The sequence below is a fragment of the Ranitomeya imitator genome, chromosome 5 (genome assembly GCF_032444005.1).
Source record: "Ranitomeya imitator isolate aRanImi1 chromosome 5, aRanImi1.pri, whole genome shotgun sequence".
Taxonomy (NCBI): domain Eukaryota; kingdom Metazoa; phylum Chordata; class Amphibia; order Anura; family Dendrobatidae; genus Ranitomeya; species Ranitomeya imitator.
In genome coordinates, this window is record NC_091286.1 from 663,987,408 (window position 1) to 664,003,558 (window position 16,151).

Consider the following 16,151-nt stretch of genomic DNA (forward strand, 5'->3'; position numbering starts at 1 on the left):
ATTACCACATGAGGCTCCGTCCTAACACATGTGATTGTGTTTACGGACAAATTTTAACTTAATTTACATTTTGTTATAAAATTTGTTTAGATGCTGGAATGAATAAAAAACGCACATCTTACTGAATCCAGTTGGTTTTTCATTTTACACTGTGAATAAAATGTATTATTAGTATTATTCAGATTTTTAATGATTATTATTGTTATTAACTTCATTTTAAGTTAATTTACCACCTGCGTAAGTGCTATTGAATGTTGTCATTATTTACTTTAGTTTAACCCCTTAGTGACAGAGCCAATTTGGTACTTAATGACCAGGCCAATTTTTGCAATTCTGACCACTGTCACTTTATGAGGCTATAACTCTGGAACGCTTCAACGGATCCCGCTGATTCTGAGATTGTTTTTTCGTGAAAAATTGTACTTCATGTTAGTGGTAACATTTCTTCGATATTACTTGCGATTATTTATGAAAAAAACGGAAATATGGCGAAAATTTTTAAAATTTAGCAATTTTCAAACTTTGTATTTTTATGCCCTGAAATCAGAGAGATATGTCATGAAAAATAGTTAATAAATAACATTTCCCACATGTCTACTTTACATCAGCACAATTTTGGAAACAAAATTTTTTTTTGTTAGGGAGTTATAAGGGTTAAAAGTTGACCAGCAATTTCTCATTTTTACAACACCATTTTTTTTTAGGGACCACATCACATTTGAAGTCATTTTGAGGGGTCTATATGATAGAAAATAATGAAGTGTGACACCATTCTAAAAACTACACCCCTCAAGGTGCTCAAAACCACATTCAAGAAGTTTATTAACCCTTTACGTGCTTCACAGGAACTGAAACAATGTGGAAGGAAAAAATGAACATTTAACTTTTTTTTGCAAACATCTTAATTCAGAACCATTTTTTTTATTTTCACAAGTGTAAAAACAGAAATGTAACCATAAATTTTGTTATGCAATTTCTCCTGAATACGCCAATACCCCATATGTGGGGGTAAACCACTGTTAGGGCGCACCGCAGAACTTAGAAGTGAAGGAGCGCCGTTTGACTTTTTCAATGCAGAATTGGCTGGAATTGAGATCGGACACCATGTCACATTTAGACAGCCCCTGATGTACCTAAACAGTGGAAACTCCCCACAGGTGACACCATTTTGGAAACTAGACCCCTTAAGGAACTTATCTAGATGTGTGGTGAGCACTTTGAACCCCCAAGTGCTTCACAGAAGTTTATAACGTAGAGCCGTGAAAATAAAAAATCGCTTTTGTTTACACAAAAATGATCTTTTCGCCCACAAATTCTTATTTTCACAAGGGTAACAGGAGAAATTAGACCACAAAAGTTGTTGTGCAATTTCTCCTGAGTACGCTGATACCCAATATGTGGGGGTAAACAACTGTTAGGGCGCACCGCAGAGCTTGGAAGAGAAGGAGTGCCGTTTTACTTTTTCAATGTAGAATTGGCTGGAATTGAGATTGGACGCCATGTCGCGTTTGGAGAGCCCCTGATGTGCCTAAACAGTGGAAACCCCCCACAAGTGACACCATTTTGGAAACTAGACCCCTTAAGGAACTTATCTAGATGTGTGGCGAGCACTTTGAACCCCCATGTGCTTCACAGAAGTTTATAACGTAGAGCCGTGAAAAAAAAAATTGCATTTTTTCTACAAAAATGATATTTTTGCCCACAAATTTTTATTTTCACAAGGGTAACAGGAGAAATTAGACCACTAAAGTTGTTGTGCAATTTCTCCTGAGTACGTCGATAGCCAATATGTGGGGGTAAACCACTGTTAGGGCGCACCGCAGAGCTTGGAAGAGAAAGAGTGCCGTTTTACTTTTTCAATGTAGAATTGGCTGGAATTGAGATCGGACGCCATGTCGCGTTTGAAGAGCCCCTGATGTGCCTAAACAGTAGAAATCCCCCACAATTGACCCCATTTTGGAAACTAGACCCCCCCATGGAACTTATCTAGATGTGTGGTGAGAACCTTGAATGCCCAAGTGCTTCACAGAAGTTTATAATGCAGAGCCAAGAAAATAAAAAATATTTTTTTTTTCCACAAAAAAGATTTTTTAGCCACCAAATTTTTATTTTCACAAGGGTAACAAGAGAAATTGGACCCCAAAAGTTGTTGTCCAATTTGTCCTGAGTATGCTGGTACCCCATATGTGGGGGTAAACCACTGTTTGGGCGCACGGCAGAGCTCGGAAGGAAGGAGCGCCGTTTTGGAATGCAGACTTTGATAGAATGGTCTGCGGGTATTATGTTGCGTTTGCAGAGCCCCTGATGTACCTAACCAGTAGAAACCCTCCACAAGTGACCCCATTTTGGAAACTAGACCCCCCAAGGAACTTATCTAGATGTGTGGTGAGAACTTTGAATGCCCAAGTGCTTCACAGAAGTTTAGAATGCAGAGTCGTGAAAATAAAAAATATTTTTTTTCCACAAAAAAGATATTGTAGCCCCCAAGTTTTTATTTTCACAAGGGTAACAGGAGAAATTGGACTGCAATAGGTGTTGTCCAATTTATCCCGAGTACGCTGATGCGCCATATGTGGGGGTAAACCACTGTTTGGGCGCACGGCAGAGCTCGGAAGGGAAGGAGCGCCTTTTTGGAATGCAGACTTTGATAGAATGGTCTGTGGGCATTATGTTGCGATTGCAGAGCCCCTGATGTACTTAAACTGTAGAAACCCCCCACAAGTGACCCCATTTTGGAAACTAGACCCCCCAAGGAACTTATCTAGATGTGTGGTGAGAACTTTGAATGCCCAAGTGCTTCACAGAAGTTTAGAATGCAGAGTCGTGAAAATAAAAAATATTTTTTTTTTCACAAAAAAGATTTTGTAGCCCCCAAGTTTTTATTTTCACAAGGGTAACAAGAGAAATTGGACCCCAGAAGTTGTTGTCCAATTTATCCCGAGTACGCTGATGCCCCATATGTGGGGGTAACCCACTGTTTGGGCGCACGGCAGAGCTCAGAAGGGAGGGAGCACCATTTGACTTTTTGAGCGCAAAATTGGCTGTCGTGTTTGGAGACCCCCTGATGTACCTAAACAGTGGAAACCCCCCAATTCTAGCTCCAACCCTAACCCCAACACACCCCTAACCCTAATCCCAACCTCATCCATAATCCTAATCACTAACCCTAACCATAATCACAACCCTTACCCCAAAACAACCCTAATGTCAACCCTAACCATAACCCTAATCAAAACCCTAAATCCAACACACCCCTAATCCTAATCTCAACCCTAACCTCAAACCTAACCCTAATCCCAATACACCCCTAATCACAACCCTAACCTTAACCCTAATCCCAAACCTAACCCTAATCCCAAGCGTAACCCTAATGCCAACCCTAACCCTAATACCAACCCTAATCCAAACCCTAACCCTAATCCCAGCTCTATCCCTAACTTTAGCCCCAACCCTAGCCCTAACTTTAGCCCCAACCCTAACCCTAGCCCTAGGGCTACTTTCACACTTGCGTCGTTTGGCATTCCGTCGCAATCCGTCGTTTTGGACAACAAACGGATCCTGCAAATGTGCCCGCAGGATGCGTTTTTTGCCCATAGACTTGTATTACCGACGGATCGTGACGGATGGCCACACGTCGCGTCCGTCGTGCACTGGATCAGTTGTGTTTTGGCGGAGCGTCGGCACAAAAAAACGTTCAATGAAACGTTTTTTTGTACGTCGCATCCGCCATTTCTGACCGCGCATGCGTGGCCGTAACTCCGCCCCCTCCTCCCCAGGACATAGATTCGGCAGCGGATGTGTTGAAAAACTACAGCTGCTGCCCACGTTGTGCACAATTTTCACAACGTGCGTCGGTATGTCGGGCCGACGCATTGCGACGGCCCCGTACCGACGTAAGTGTGAAAGAAGCCTAACCCTAAGTTTAGCCCCAACCCTAACCCTAAATTTAGCCCCAACCCTAACCCTAAATTTAGCCCCAACCCTAGCCCTAACCCTAGCCCTACCCCTAACCTAACCCTACCCCTAACCCTACCCCTAACCCTAACCTAACCCTACCCCTAACCTAACCCTAACCCTACCCCTAACCCTACCCCTAACCCTACCCCTAACCCTAACCCTAACCCTAACCCTACCCCTAACCCTACCCCTAACCCTACCCCTAGCCCTAATCCTAACCCTACCCCTACCCCTAACCCTACCCCTAACCCTACCCCTAACCCTACCCCTAACCCTAACCCTAACCCTACCCCTAACCCTAATTTTAGCCCCAACTGCTGTTCTCCTGCCGGCCGGCAGATGGAGACAGATGGCGGGCGCACTGGGCATGCGTCCGCCATGTTCTGCTGCCGGCCGCCAGGAGGAGCAGCAAGAGGATCCAGGGACCTAGGTGAGTATGCTAGGGTTCCCGAATCCCCCTATTTCTCTGTCCTCTGATGTGCGATCACATCAGAGGACAGAGAATTACACTTTACTTTTTTTTTTTTTTGCGGTCGCCGGTAAACAGTTAATTACCGGCGATCGCAAAACAGGGGTCGGTAATACCGACCCCGATCGTGCTCTTTGGGGTCTCGGCTACCCCCGGCAGCCGAGACCCCAAAGATTCTCCCGGTGCCGGCCGGCGGGCGCACTGCGCATGCGCCCGCCATTTTGAAGATGGCGGCGCCCACCGGGAGACACGAGGAGCATCGGGGGAGCTAGGTGAGTATTGGGGGGCCACCTGGGACCCCTTTCCTCTGTCCTCCGATGTGCAATCACATCGGAGGACAGAGAAATTAAAAAGAGATCGCTTTTTTTTATTTTTTTGCGATCGCCGATAAACGGTTAATTACCGCCGATCGCAAATGCGGGGTGGGTTAAAAAACCCCCGAATCATGTTCTCTGGGGTCTCGGCTACCCTCGGCAGCCGAGACCCCGGAGAAAATCGGCCTCTGGGGGGCGCTATGGACTTTTTCCACAGCGCCGTTACGGCGCTGTGGTTTAAGTACCCTTAGCGGCCGCCGTTAAAAGGCGTATCGGCGGTCGCTAAGGGGTTAATCACCAGCAGCGTTAATTAGAAAGCAATGAGCGTGCCGAGCGTTAGCTGGCTGGAAACAGCTAGTATAAGACATATTTTCAGTTGTTTCACACTTTTTTGTTCAGTATATAATTCCACATGTGTTAATTCAGAGTTTTGATGCCTTCAGTGTGAATGTACAATTTTCATAGTCATGAAGATACAGAAAAATCTTTAAATGAGAAGGTGTGTCCAAACTTTTGGTCTGTACTGTATATACTGTATGTATGTGTCACTGACATCTATAAATCTAACTATTCTCTGTGTATATATCTATTCTATCCATTCTATTCTAACCTGTGACGCTGTGATTTTACTGAATGAGGCACATGTATTATCAACTTTTATTCTATCTTTTACTGAATGTTACCAATTTTAAGAAAAATGCTTGTGTTACACATCACGAATCCTAATGTACCATATTTGTGCTGAATTTATGTTTGATGATCGTTTTCTGAACATATTCGCTCATCACTAATCGTAAGCTAATTTTGGAGGATAGATCTGGTGCCCACATGAGATCAAGTTGATTTTAAGGACCCACAATTTTAGTTAAAGATTTCCAGACCAGACAATCTATTTACAAAGGAAATTAAATTGAAAAAGCAAAATCAATCCGTCACCCAATCAGTGACAATTTTATGATTGTTACCGTGTCCTCTGTATACTTCTTCAACTAATGCATCTTTAGGTCTTCCTGAAAATTCATCTGCATGATTGACAAGGGCGTCTTTCACAGCCTCGTACCCACATATGACAACAACTTTCTCAACTCCTATTTGTAAGGTGTACACGGGTCCATACTTCTTAGACAGCTGAAAAGTGAAATGAGTGTTGTTTAGTGAATTTCTTAAAGATATTTTGCCTCTTTTTTAAGGTGAACATATTCTAATAGTAGAGCAAAATTTATTACATATGTTTTCTGAATTTATCTTAATAAACTTTAACCTGTAATTAACAGGATCATCAATTACCAAACAATACTTATCCTAAGGGCTCATACTCGCAAGAAATACGGACGACTGCAATCCGATAATAAATCGGATTGCACTCGGACCAATGCCATTCAATGGGTGACATCTCATCTGCAATTTTTTTTCTCAGCTGAAATCGGACTGAGAAAAAAAATTGCAGCATGCTGCGTATTTCTGCGTATCTTGGACGATACTCACCAATACAAGACAATGGGTGCGAGAAAAAAAAAATCGCACAGCACTCGCACCAAAAAAATACACCTCCCTTTTAGCATATATACACACGGAGCATTTTGGCTTTATTTTTTTTCCTTTAACATTTGTGAGAGCTCTCACTCCTAAATTTGGGAGGTCGCTCCCTCATGCCAAATAGTTGGCAAGATAGTGGAATACATATTCCCCATCCCTCTACAATGCCATTTCAAACAAGGTCATTTGAATTTTGGCCCTTTCCAGACACCACTGCCATGTCATTATGCGGCCTTCGCTTACAATTTTCAGAGGGCCACCAGGTGCTGTGAAACCTGCATTTTGTAAGGTCCACAAAGGAATGACAATGGAACCACTGTCATAGCAGGTAAAGCCATTGTAAGGTGAATAGAGGAGTTGGGTGATCTGTATGATCAATGTCAGACACCAAACGCATTACAATTAAATTTGAAATACAGTGTATTCAAGCGAAGGCCTGTATTGTGGTCAATCTGTCAGGCCTAAAACCCATATGTAGGCTTTACTGACAGAGGTGTCCACATTCACCCATGCATACAGACATTAGCCTTCGGTAAGTGTTCACATTTGGAAAGGGAGGTCAGGGACCCATCAGAATAATGAGACCACCTTGACGATGGTTGATGGGCTCACACTATTTGGCCAAATTCTGTGCAAAGGGTCTCAAAAATATTTTTCCTAATGTTCAAAAAGCCATTTTGCTATTCATATTTCATGTATTTCATATTCAACATGCTTTGGCACGATAGAGTGCAACCTTTTTTTGTATTTTTTTTGTATAAGGCCTAAAACCCATGTCAGGAACATGTACAAACCTCATTTTACTTGGAAGCAGCCTCCTCAAGGGAAAGAGACAGGAGTGTCATTGACCAATCTGAACAAGCCTACACACTTCTTCTGGAAACTACCCAACCAGGCAGAATGTATCTTTTGCATGGTTTTGAGCAACAATGGAATAATAACAAGATATTTTCCAGAGAGTGTCGAGATCTGTGGAGTGTATTACTCAGGATTCAGGCAGTGCTACAGAGCTCAGGTAAAGGCCTTATCGTGGCAATGACCATGGTCCAATATGCATAACGCTGCTGCCTGAATAGGTGTGTGGAGCGTATTAACCCAGTCTCTTAGCTGTGCTTTAATTATACAGAAACTGGCAAATACCACACGGCCATTTTTTGCAAGGACCCAAATATAGAAAATGTAAGGGAAACAACAGTTTAATAAAGTGACACAAGTCTCATTTAGGAGCCAGGAAAAGACAGCAATGGTCTTCGTCCAGCACCCTACAATGTAAAGTGCTAACAAATATGTATGCCCCATCTAACAATTTGTGAACAGACATATATGCTGACATGGGACAACTGAACGCTGCGCTGGGAGAACAAGCTGGACGTGGTTGCTGACTGTTGTGTCTGTGCAAATGCAGGTTGTGGACAGGAGGCCTCAGCGCCTCTTCCTGGACAGCAGAGTGGGAATGGCGTAGCACAGGGGAAGAGCCAGTGGTTTCATCATCAGATACATATTTTGTACCCAGGTGTTCTTCCCACCTACTAGGGTGTTGCGTATATGAGCAGTATATGGCATATACTAACAGAGGTATTATGTCGAATTACCCTTTATGAAGGGTGTGTAAGATTTTTCAACTAGTAGCAAAAACATAGAGCATGTTTCATCGCTTATATTATTATTCTGTGTAAGTCAGAAACCTCCAGAATTGTTTGGAGAATATTAATGTATTAATGTTCCAAAATGTTCAAGCGCAGACCCAAAAAATAACGTCAGGCTACCAGATACATGCTTAAAGGGAACCTGTCACCCCGAAAATCGCGGGTGAGGTAAGCCCACCGGCATCAGGGGCTTATCTACAGCATTCTGTAAAGCTGTAGATAAGCCCCCGATGTTACCTGAAAAAGGAGAAAAAGACGTTATATTATACTCACCCAGGGGCGGTCCCGCTGCTGGTCAGGTCAGATGGGCGTCTCCGGTCCGCTGCGGCGCCTCCTATCTTCTTTCCATGACGTCCTCTTCTGATCTTCAGCCACGGCTCCGGCGCAGGTGTACTTTGCTCTGCCCTGTTGAGGGCAGACAAAGTACTGCAGTGCGCAGGCGCCGGGCCTCTGACCTTTCCGGCGCCTGCGCACTGCAGTACTATCCTCTGCCCTCAAGAAGGCAGAGCAAAGTACAGCTGTGCCGGAGCCGTGGCTGAAGATCAGAAGAGGACGTCATGGAAAGAAGATGGGAGGCGCCGCAGCGGACCGGAGACGCCCATCTGACCTGACCAGCAGCGGGACCGCCCCCTGGGTGAGTATAATATAACGTCTTTTTCTCCTTTTTCAGTTAACATCGGGGGCTTATCTACAGCATTACAGAATGCTGTAGATAAGCCCCTGATGCAGGTGGGTTTTCCTCACCCGCGATTTTCGGGGTGACAGGTTCCCTTTAAAGAGACAATGAATAGGGCAACACAATAAAAAAAATAATAATAGAATATATAGAGACTGAGAGTAGAAATTTGACCATTTCACAATGTACAAAGGTTTTCAAAAATTACCCCAAGGGGGCTGTATGTTACACGCTGAAAGAGTTCATGATGGGAACTTCACAATACATTTTGCAGTTACTACAAGAGTTAGAGATAGAGAGTTCAAGTTTCACCATTGCACAATGTGCAAAGGTTTAAAAATATTAGCCAAGGGGTCTCTCCCAGACCAGCGGAAAGACGCCGTGATGGGGACATCACAATACACTTAGCAGTTATTACAAGAGGTACAGATATAGAGTACAAGTTTCACATTCCACAATGTGCACAGATTTCAAAAAGTACAAAACAATACCACATGTTGTATTCATCTTACTTGTTGCAGAAGCAGAAGGAGGACGAAGAGTTGATTTCATGAACAAAATGGTTTTGGTTGGTAAGGGATGGACTTTAAGACAAATTAAAAAGAAAAAAAATCATTTGGCCTGCATTTACATAACATTGCTGCCATATGAAGGGCTTAAAAAGTCGGATGAAATCCATCCCTTGTTTAATTTTAGAAGAGTCAGCCTGTCTAACAGCTGTGTGTGCCTATCCGTTATCATTGCACCTGTCGGACTAAAAACCCGTTCAGACGATACCCTTAAGGCAAAGCATGGCAGCACCTCCATGGTGTTCAAGGAGTGGTTGGGCCAAGTGTGCAGCTTGGACAAGCAATAGTTAACGGGCACTGATAAATCAGGAAAGATGCTGGTATGGTCACTTAGCTAGTCCTTCACAATTTGGTCAACTTCTCCCTCCACATCATAGTTACACCAACAGATAGTCCTTGCTGATGGGACGGTCTCATTAAAATGGCCTAGTTGGTGGGCATTCCCCCCTGAGTTGTACCTTGTGTTTGCGGCCCTCTACTGTAATCATTGTGGGCAAAAGGAGCTGGTACCTCTGCACCAGCGTTGTCTGAGGGTAATCTTTTGAGCAAGTCTTCCACTACGGCCCTCTGCCATGCATGCACTGAAAATGGCACATGTTCTTCCGACATTAGAGAAGCAAATTACTCCTTGTACTGTGGGTAAAGAAAGGTTCACAGCCAGTATTGCATGGTGGACAAAATGTCTTTCACGCAAGGGTCTTGGAAAAGGCATTTGAACATGAACTCTGCCATGTGTGGCAGACTACAGAGAGTGAAATGTTCAGTGTCCTCATGAGGAAGAACAATAACCATCCTCTCCTCCTCACGACACATAGCCTCCTGCTTCTCCTCCTCCTGTTTGGATTTGAAGTCCCCTCTGTAGAGCAGAGCAAAAAATCCTGTTCCTCCTCCTCCTCATCCTCCTCCTCTTGTTCCTCATCATTACTCAATGTGGCCTGTAAATACTGTGTGAGGCTGGGCTGTGTGGTATCAGCCACTGTACTATCTTGCTCAATAGCCATAGCTCAGCATTCAAAGCTTCCTCTTTCACAATCTGTAGTGAACATTTTAATTGACAGAGCAGTGGGATGGGATATGCTCATGATAGTGAAACGCCTGCCAGGGCCGTGGTGTACTCGGTAAAGGGTCCGGTCCTTAAAGGGATGTGTCACGCGGCGGTGACCCGGTCTGTGGTCCTGGGTGCCCATATTTAAGGTACGGTCTTTAAAGGGGTGTGTGAAATAATAAAGTTTAAGATGCCTCCTGTGGTATTCGGACAGGGATGACTGATGCTTCTTAACCCCTTAATCCCATATGACGTACTATCCCGTCGAGGTGGGGTGGGCCTTAATTCCCACTGACGGGATAGTACGTCATAGCGATCGGCCGCGCTCACGGGGGGAGCGCGGCCGATCACGGCCGGGTGTCAGCTGCCTATCGCAGCTGACATCCGGCGCTATGTGCCAGGAGCAGTCACGGACCGCTCCCGGCACATTAACCCCCGGCACACCGCGATCAAACATGATCGCGGTGTACCGGCGGTACAAGGAAGCATCGCGCAGGGAGGGGGCTCCCTGCGTGCTTCCCTGAGACGATCGGTACAAGGTCATGTACTCACCTTGTACTGAGCTTCTTCTCCCTGCAGGCCCCAGATCCAAAATGGTCGCGGGGCTGTATCCGGGTCCTGCAGGGAGTACTTCCGTGTCGACTGCAGGCGCTGGTAAGCCTGCAGCGATGTAACTGAGATCGCCGATCTAGCAGAGTGCTAAGCAAACTGTCAGATCGGCAATCTGTGATGTCCCCCCTGGGACAAAGTAAAAAAGTTAAAAAAAAAAATTTCCACATGTGTAAAAAAAAAAAAAAATTCCTAAATAAATAAAAAAAATATTATTCCCATAAATACATTTCTTTATCTAAAAAAACAAAAAAACAATAAAAGTACACATATTTAGTATCGCTGCATCCGTAACGACCCAACCTATAAAACTGTCCCACTAGTTAACCCCTTCAGTGAACACCGTAACAAAAAAAAAAAACGAGCCAAAAAACAATGCTTTATTATCATACCGCCAAACAAAAAGTGGAATAACACACGATCAAAAAGACGGATATAAATAACCATGGTACCACTGAAAACGTCATCTTGTCCCGCAAAAAACGAGCTGCAATACAGCATCATAAGCAAAAAAATTAAAAAGTTATAGTCAGAATAAAGCGATGCAAAAATAATTATTTTTTCTATAAAATAGCTTTTATCGTATAAAAGCGCCAAAACATAAAAAAAGATATAAATGAGGTATCACTGTAATCGTACTGACCCGACGAATAAAACTGCTTTATCAATTTTACCAAACGCGGAACGGTATAAACGCCTCCCCCAAAAGAATTTCATGAATAGCTGGTTTTTGGTCATTCTGCCTCACAAAAATCGAAATAAAAAGTGATAAAAAAATGTCACGTGTACGAAAATGTTACCAATAAAAACGTCAACTCGTCCCGCAAAAAACAAGAACTCAGATGACTCTGTGGACCAAAATATGGAAAAATTATAGCTCTCAAAATGTGGAGACGCAAAAACTTTTTTGCTATAGAAAAGCGTCTTTTAGTGTGTGACAGCTGCCAATCATAAAAATCCGATATAAAAAAGCTACAAAAGTAAATCAACCCCCCCTTCGTCACCCCCTTAGTTAGGGAAAAATAATAAAATTAAAAAAATGTATTTATTTCCATTTTCCCATTAGGGTTAGGGCTAGGGTTAGGGTTAGGGCTAGGGTTAGGGTTAGGGCTAGGGCTAGCGTTAGGGCTAGGGTTAGGGCTAGGGTTAGGGCTAGGGTTAGGGTTAGGGCTAGGGTTAGGGTTAGGGCTAGGGCTAGGGTTAGGGCTAGGGTTAGGGCTAGGGTTAGGGCTAGGGATAGGGTTAGGGTTAGGGTTAGGTTTAGGGCTAGGGTTAGAGTTAGGGCTAGGGCTTGGGTTAGGGCTAGGGTGGGGGCTAAAGTTAGGGTTAGGGTTGGGGCTAAAGTTACGGTTAGGGTTGGGGCTAAAGTTAGGGTTGGGGCTAAAGTTAGGGTAAGGGTTGGGGCTAAAGTTAGGGTTAGGGTTTGGATTACATTTACGGTTGGGATTAGGGTTGGGATTAGAATTAGGGGTGTGTCAGGGTTAGGGGTGTGGTTAGGGTTACCGTTGGGATTAGAGTTAGGGGTGTTATTGGATTAGGGTTTCAGTTATAATTGGGGGGTTTCTATTGTTTAGGCACATCAGGGGCTCTCCAAACGCGACATGGCATCCGATCTCAATTCCAGCCAATTCTACGTTGAAAAAGTAAAATAGTGCTTCTTCCCTTCCGAGCTCTCCGGTGCGCCCAAACAGGGGTTTACCCCAACATATAGGGTATCAGCGTACTCGGGACAAATTGGACAACAACTTTTGGGGTCCATGTTCTCTTGTTATCCTTGGGAAAATAAAAATTTGGGGAGCTAAAAATCATTTTTGTGGGAAAAATAAGATTTTTTTATTTTCACGGCTCTGCGTTGTAAACTGCAGTGAAACACTTGGGGGTTCAAAGTTCTCACAACACATCTAGGTAAGTTCCTTGGGAGGTCTAGTTTCCAATATGGGGTCACTTGTGGGGGGTTTGTACTGTTTGAGTACATCAGGGGCTCTGCAAATACAACGTGACGCCTGCAGACCAATCCATCTTAGTCTGTATTCCAAATGGCGCTCCTTCCCTTCCGAGCTCTGCCATGCGCCCAAACAGTGGTGCCCCCCCACATATGGGGTATCAGCGTACTCAGGACAAATTGGACAACAACTTTTGTGGTCCAATTTATCATTTTACCCTTGTGAAAATACAAAACTGGGGGCTAAAAAATCATTTTTGTGAAAAAAAAAGAATTTAAATTTTCACGGCTCTGCGTTATAAACTGTAGTGAAACACTTGGGGGTTCAAAGTTCTCATAACACATCTAGATAAGTTCCTTGGGAGGTCTAGTTTCCAATATGGGGTCACTTGTGGGGGGTTTGTACTGTTTGGGTACATCAGGGGCTCTGCAAACGCAACATGGCGTCCCATCTTAATTCCAGTAAATTTTGCATTGAAAAGTCAAATGGCGCTCCTTCCATTCCGAGCTCTGCCATGCATCCAAATAATGGTTTACACCCACATATGGGGTATCAGCGTACTCAGGACAACTTTTGTGGTCTAATTTCTTCTCTTACCCTTGGGGAAAAAAATTGGGGGCGAAAAATCATTTTTGTGAAAAAATATGATATTTTATTTTTACGGCTCTGCACTATAAACTTCTATGAAGCACTTGTTGGGTCAAAGTGCTCACCACACATCTAGATAAGTTCTTTAAGGGGTCTACTTTCCAAAATGGTGTCAATTGTTGGTGGTTTCAATGTCTAGGCACATCAGGGGCTCTCCAAACGCAACATGGCGTCCCATCTCAATTCCAGTCAATTTTGCATTGAAAAGTCAAATGGCGCTCCTTTCCTTCTGAGCTCTCCCATGCGCCCAAACAGTGGTTTACCCCCAAATGTCGGGTATCAGCGTACTCAGGACAAATTGTACAACAATGTTGGGGGTCCATTTTCTCCTGTTACCCTTGGTAAAATAAAACAAATTGGAGCTGAAATAAATTTTGTGTGAAAAAAAGTTAAATGTTCATTTTTATTTAAACATTCCAAAAATTCCTGTAAAACATCTGAAGGGTTAATAAACTTCTTGAATGTGGTTTTGAGCACGTTGAGGGGTGCAGTTTTTAGAATGGTGTCACACTTGGGTATTTTCATCATATAGACCCCTCAAAATGACTTCAAATGAGATGTGGTCCCTAAAAAAAAATGGTGTTGTAAAAATGAGAAATTGCTGGCCAACACTTAACCCTTATAACTCCCTAACGAAAAAAAAATGTGGTTCCAAAATTGTGCTGATGTAAAGTAGACATGTGGGAAATGTTACTCATTAAGTATTTTGCATGACATATCTCTGTGATTTAAGGGCATAAAAATTCAAAGTTGGAAAATTGCGAAATTTTCAAAATTTTCGCCAAATTTCCGTTTTTTTCTCAACTAAAAGCAAGTTATATCAAAATTTTTTTACCACTATCATGAAGTACAATATCTCATGAGAAAACAATGTCAGAATCGCCAAGATCCGTTGAAGCGTTCCAGAGTTATAACCTCATAAAGGGACAGTGGTCAGAATTGTAAAAATTGGCCCGGTCATTAACGTGCAAATCACCCTCGGGGCTTAAGGGGTTAAAGGTGTCCACTGGAGAGATGTTATGACAGCTGGGATAGTGTAGCTTCCCAAAGGTGAAGCTGGGTCTCCAGGGCTCCCGATGTAGTAGATAAAGATGGTGTAGTAAGAAACAGAGGATGCAAGGTTGCAGTCTCTTTACCACTTTACCTGCTTTAAGGCAGCCACCGTCCAGGGTATCAGATCACAGGTGCTGGTATGGTCTGACCAGCTTGGAAAGGTCTCAGGAATCCCCCTAGCCAGGTGGGGTTGGAAGCCTTCCTTCTAGCACTGTGTTGTAGTCCCTTGCTGCCTTAGGCCTCACACAAGGTCCTCACGTTCTCTCTGTCCCCCTTTAGGTAGGACACTAACCCGTATGACAGGTAACTCAATCCTTTATAGAGGATCTCTATCAGGACCCAGACTCTATCTGCTACCGTGTCCTCAGGTGTTAATGGTGGACAGGTAGCTTGCAATCTGCCGTCTGTTGGTTTCTGCTGTGAGACATAAAGTACTGCACAACCTTGGTCTTCTGGCTACCTGTATCCATGCTCAGCTTCTCTCTCCAGCTCTTTCACGCTGCAAAATAACTCATCTACACGGCCCCAGCTTTCCTTCCTCACTTCTCACCCTCCTCTCACCAACTGACTAACTCTCCCCCACTGCTTAGCATCTGCCTAGCAACTGACTCCTCCTCCCTACCAGAGAGAGCAGCTCCCCTGAAGTCGGGTGTAGAGTTCCCCCTTCTGGCCTGGAGTCAGAACGATGCTGTATGTGCTGAATACCTGTTAAAGGGATCCTTCCTCGCTTCCAACCATGACATCACTCTCCCTGTGAGGAAAGCAATGCCATTGTAACAACCTGGGGTGTTACGCTAGCATCATCAGCGCTCATCATCATGATGCAGTACTCAAAGTTTTGTAGAACCTTACATAGGTCAACTATCAACACCCTGATGGAAGTTGGACCCGCTATTCTTGGTGTGGGTAAGATGTGTGATGTTCCAGCCTCTGACTCTGTCCCAAACTCCACTAGGTTTACCAATGTGTTGTCAGGGAAATGTATTGTCCCTGTCCACACGAACTTGTCCATGTGTCTGTGGTTAGGTGGATCTTCCCCATGACTACGTTGGCCAGAGCACGGCTGATTTTGTGTATCACATGCTTATTAGTGATGAGCAAGCACTAAAATGCTCGGGTGCTTGTTGCTTGGGCCGAGCAAATTGGAATGCTCGGGTGCTCGACCCAAGCAACGAGCCCAATGTAAGTCTATGAGAAAACTGAGCATTTTTGCTGTGATCCCCAAATGCCATGGGAACATCATGGGGAATACCCCTGGAAGCATTTCTGACTCCCTGTTCACAGCTGGGAACAATGTTGTCAGAGTATTACTCCACTGTTACAGGCGCACACAAAAACATAAACGAAACCAAAATGGATTTTTCTGGGAAATATGCTAAGGAACATCTTTTCCAGGGTAATGATTTGTATGTAATGTAAAATAAAGAACCCCCCAAAAATGTAACTCCACCACTTGGGCTATGTTCACATGTATCTTTTTTATGCGTTTTTCCACTGTAGCATTGCTTTCAATCAGTAAATGTCATTTTAACATTTAACAACCTTAGCTGGCCATGTGGAGTGTGACACATCATCAGACACATCCTGTTTCATTTATGAAGGAAGGACTCTGAAAGTCACAAAGTCTATTTTTATAGGCTCAGCAATGGACCCTCACTTTTCTTAGAGAGCCATAAGCCAGCTATG

General features: G+C 43.8%; 1 protein-coding gene across 8 annotated transcripts in view; it reads right to left on the reverse strand.

The window, feature by feature from the left end:
- The window catches only part of LOC138638716 (cytochrome P450 2K6-like), a 302,578-nt gene that overhangs the window by 173,107 nt on the left and 113,320 nt on the right, over nt 1-16,151 (reverse strand). For all 8 annotated transcript variants that reach the window (XM_069728233.1, XM_069728234.1, XM_069728236.1 and 5 more), the window contains one exon: nt 5,706-5,868. In XM_069728233.1, coding sequence (XP_069584334.1) covers nt 5,706-5,868 — 163 coding nt within the window. The remainder of the gene's footprint in view (nt 1-5,705; nt 5,869-16,151) is intronic.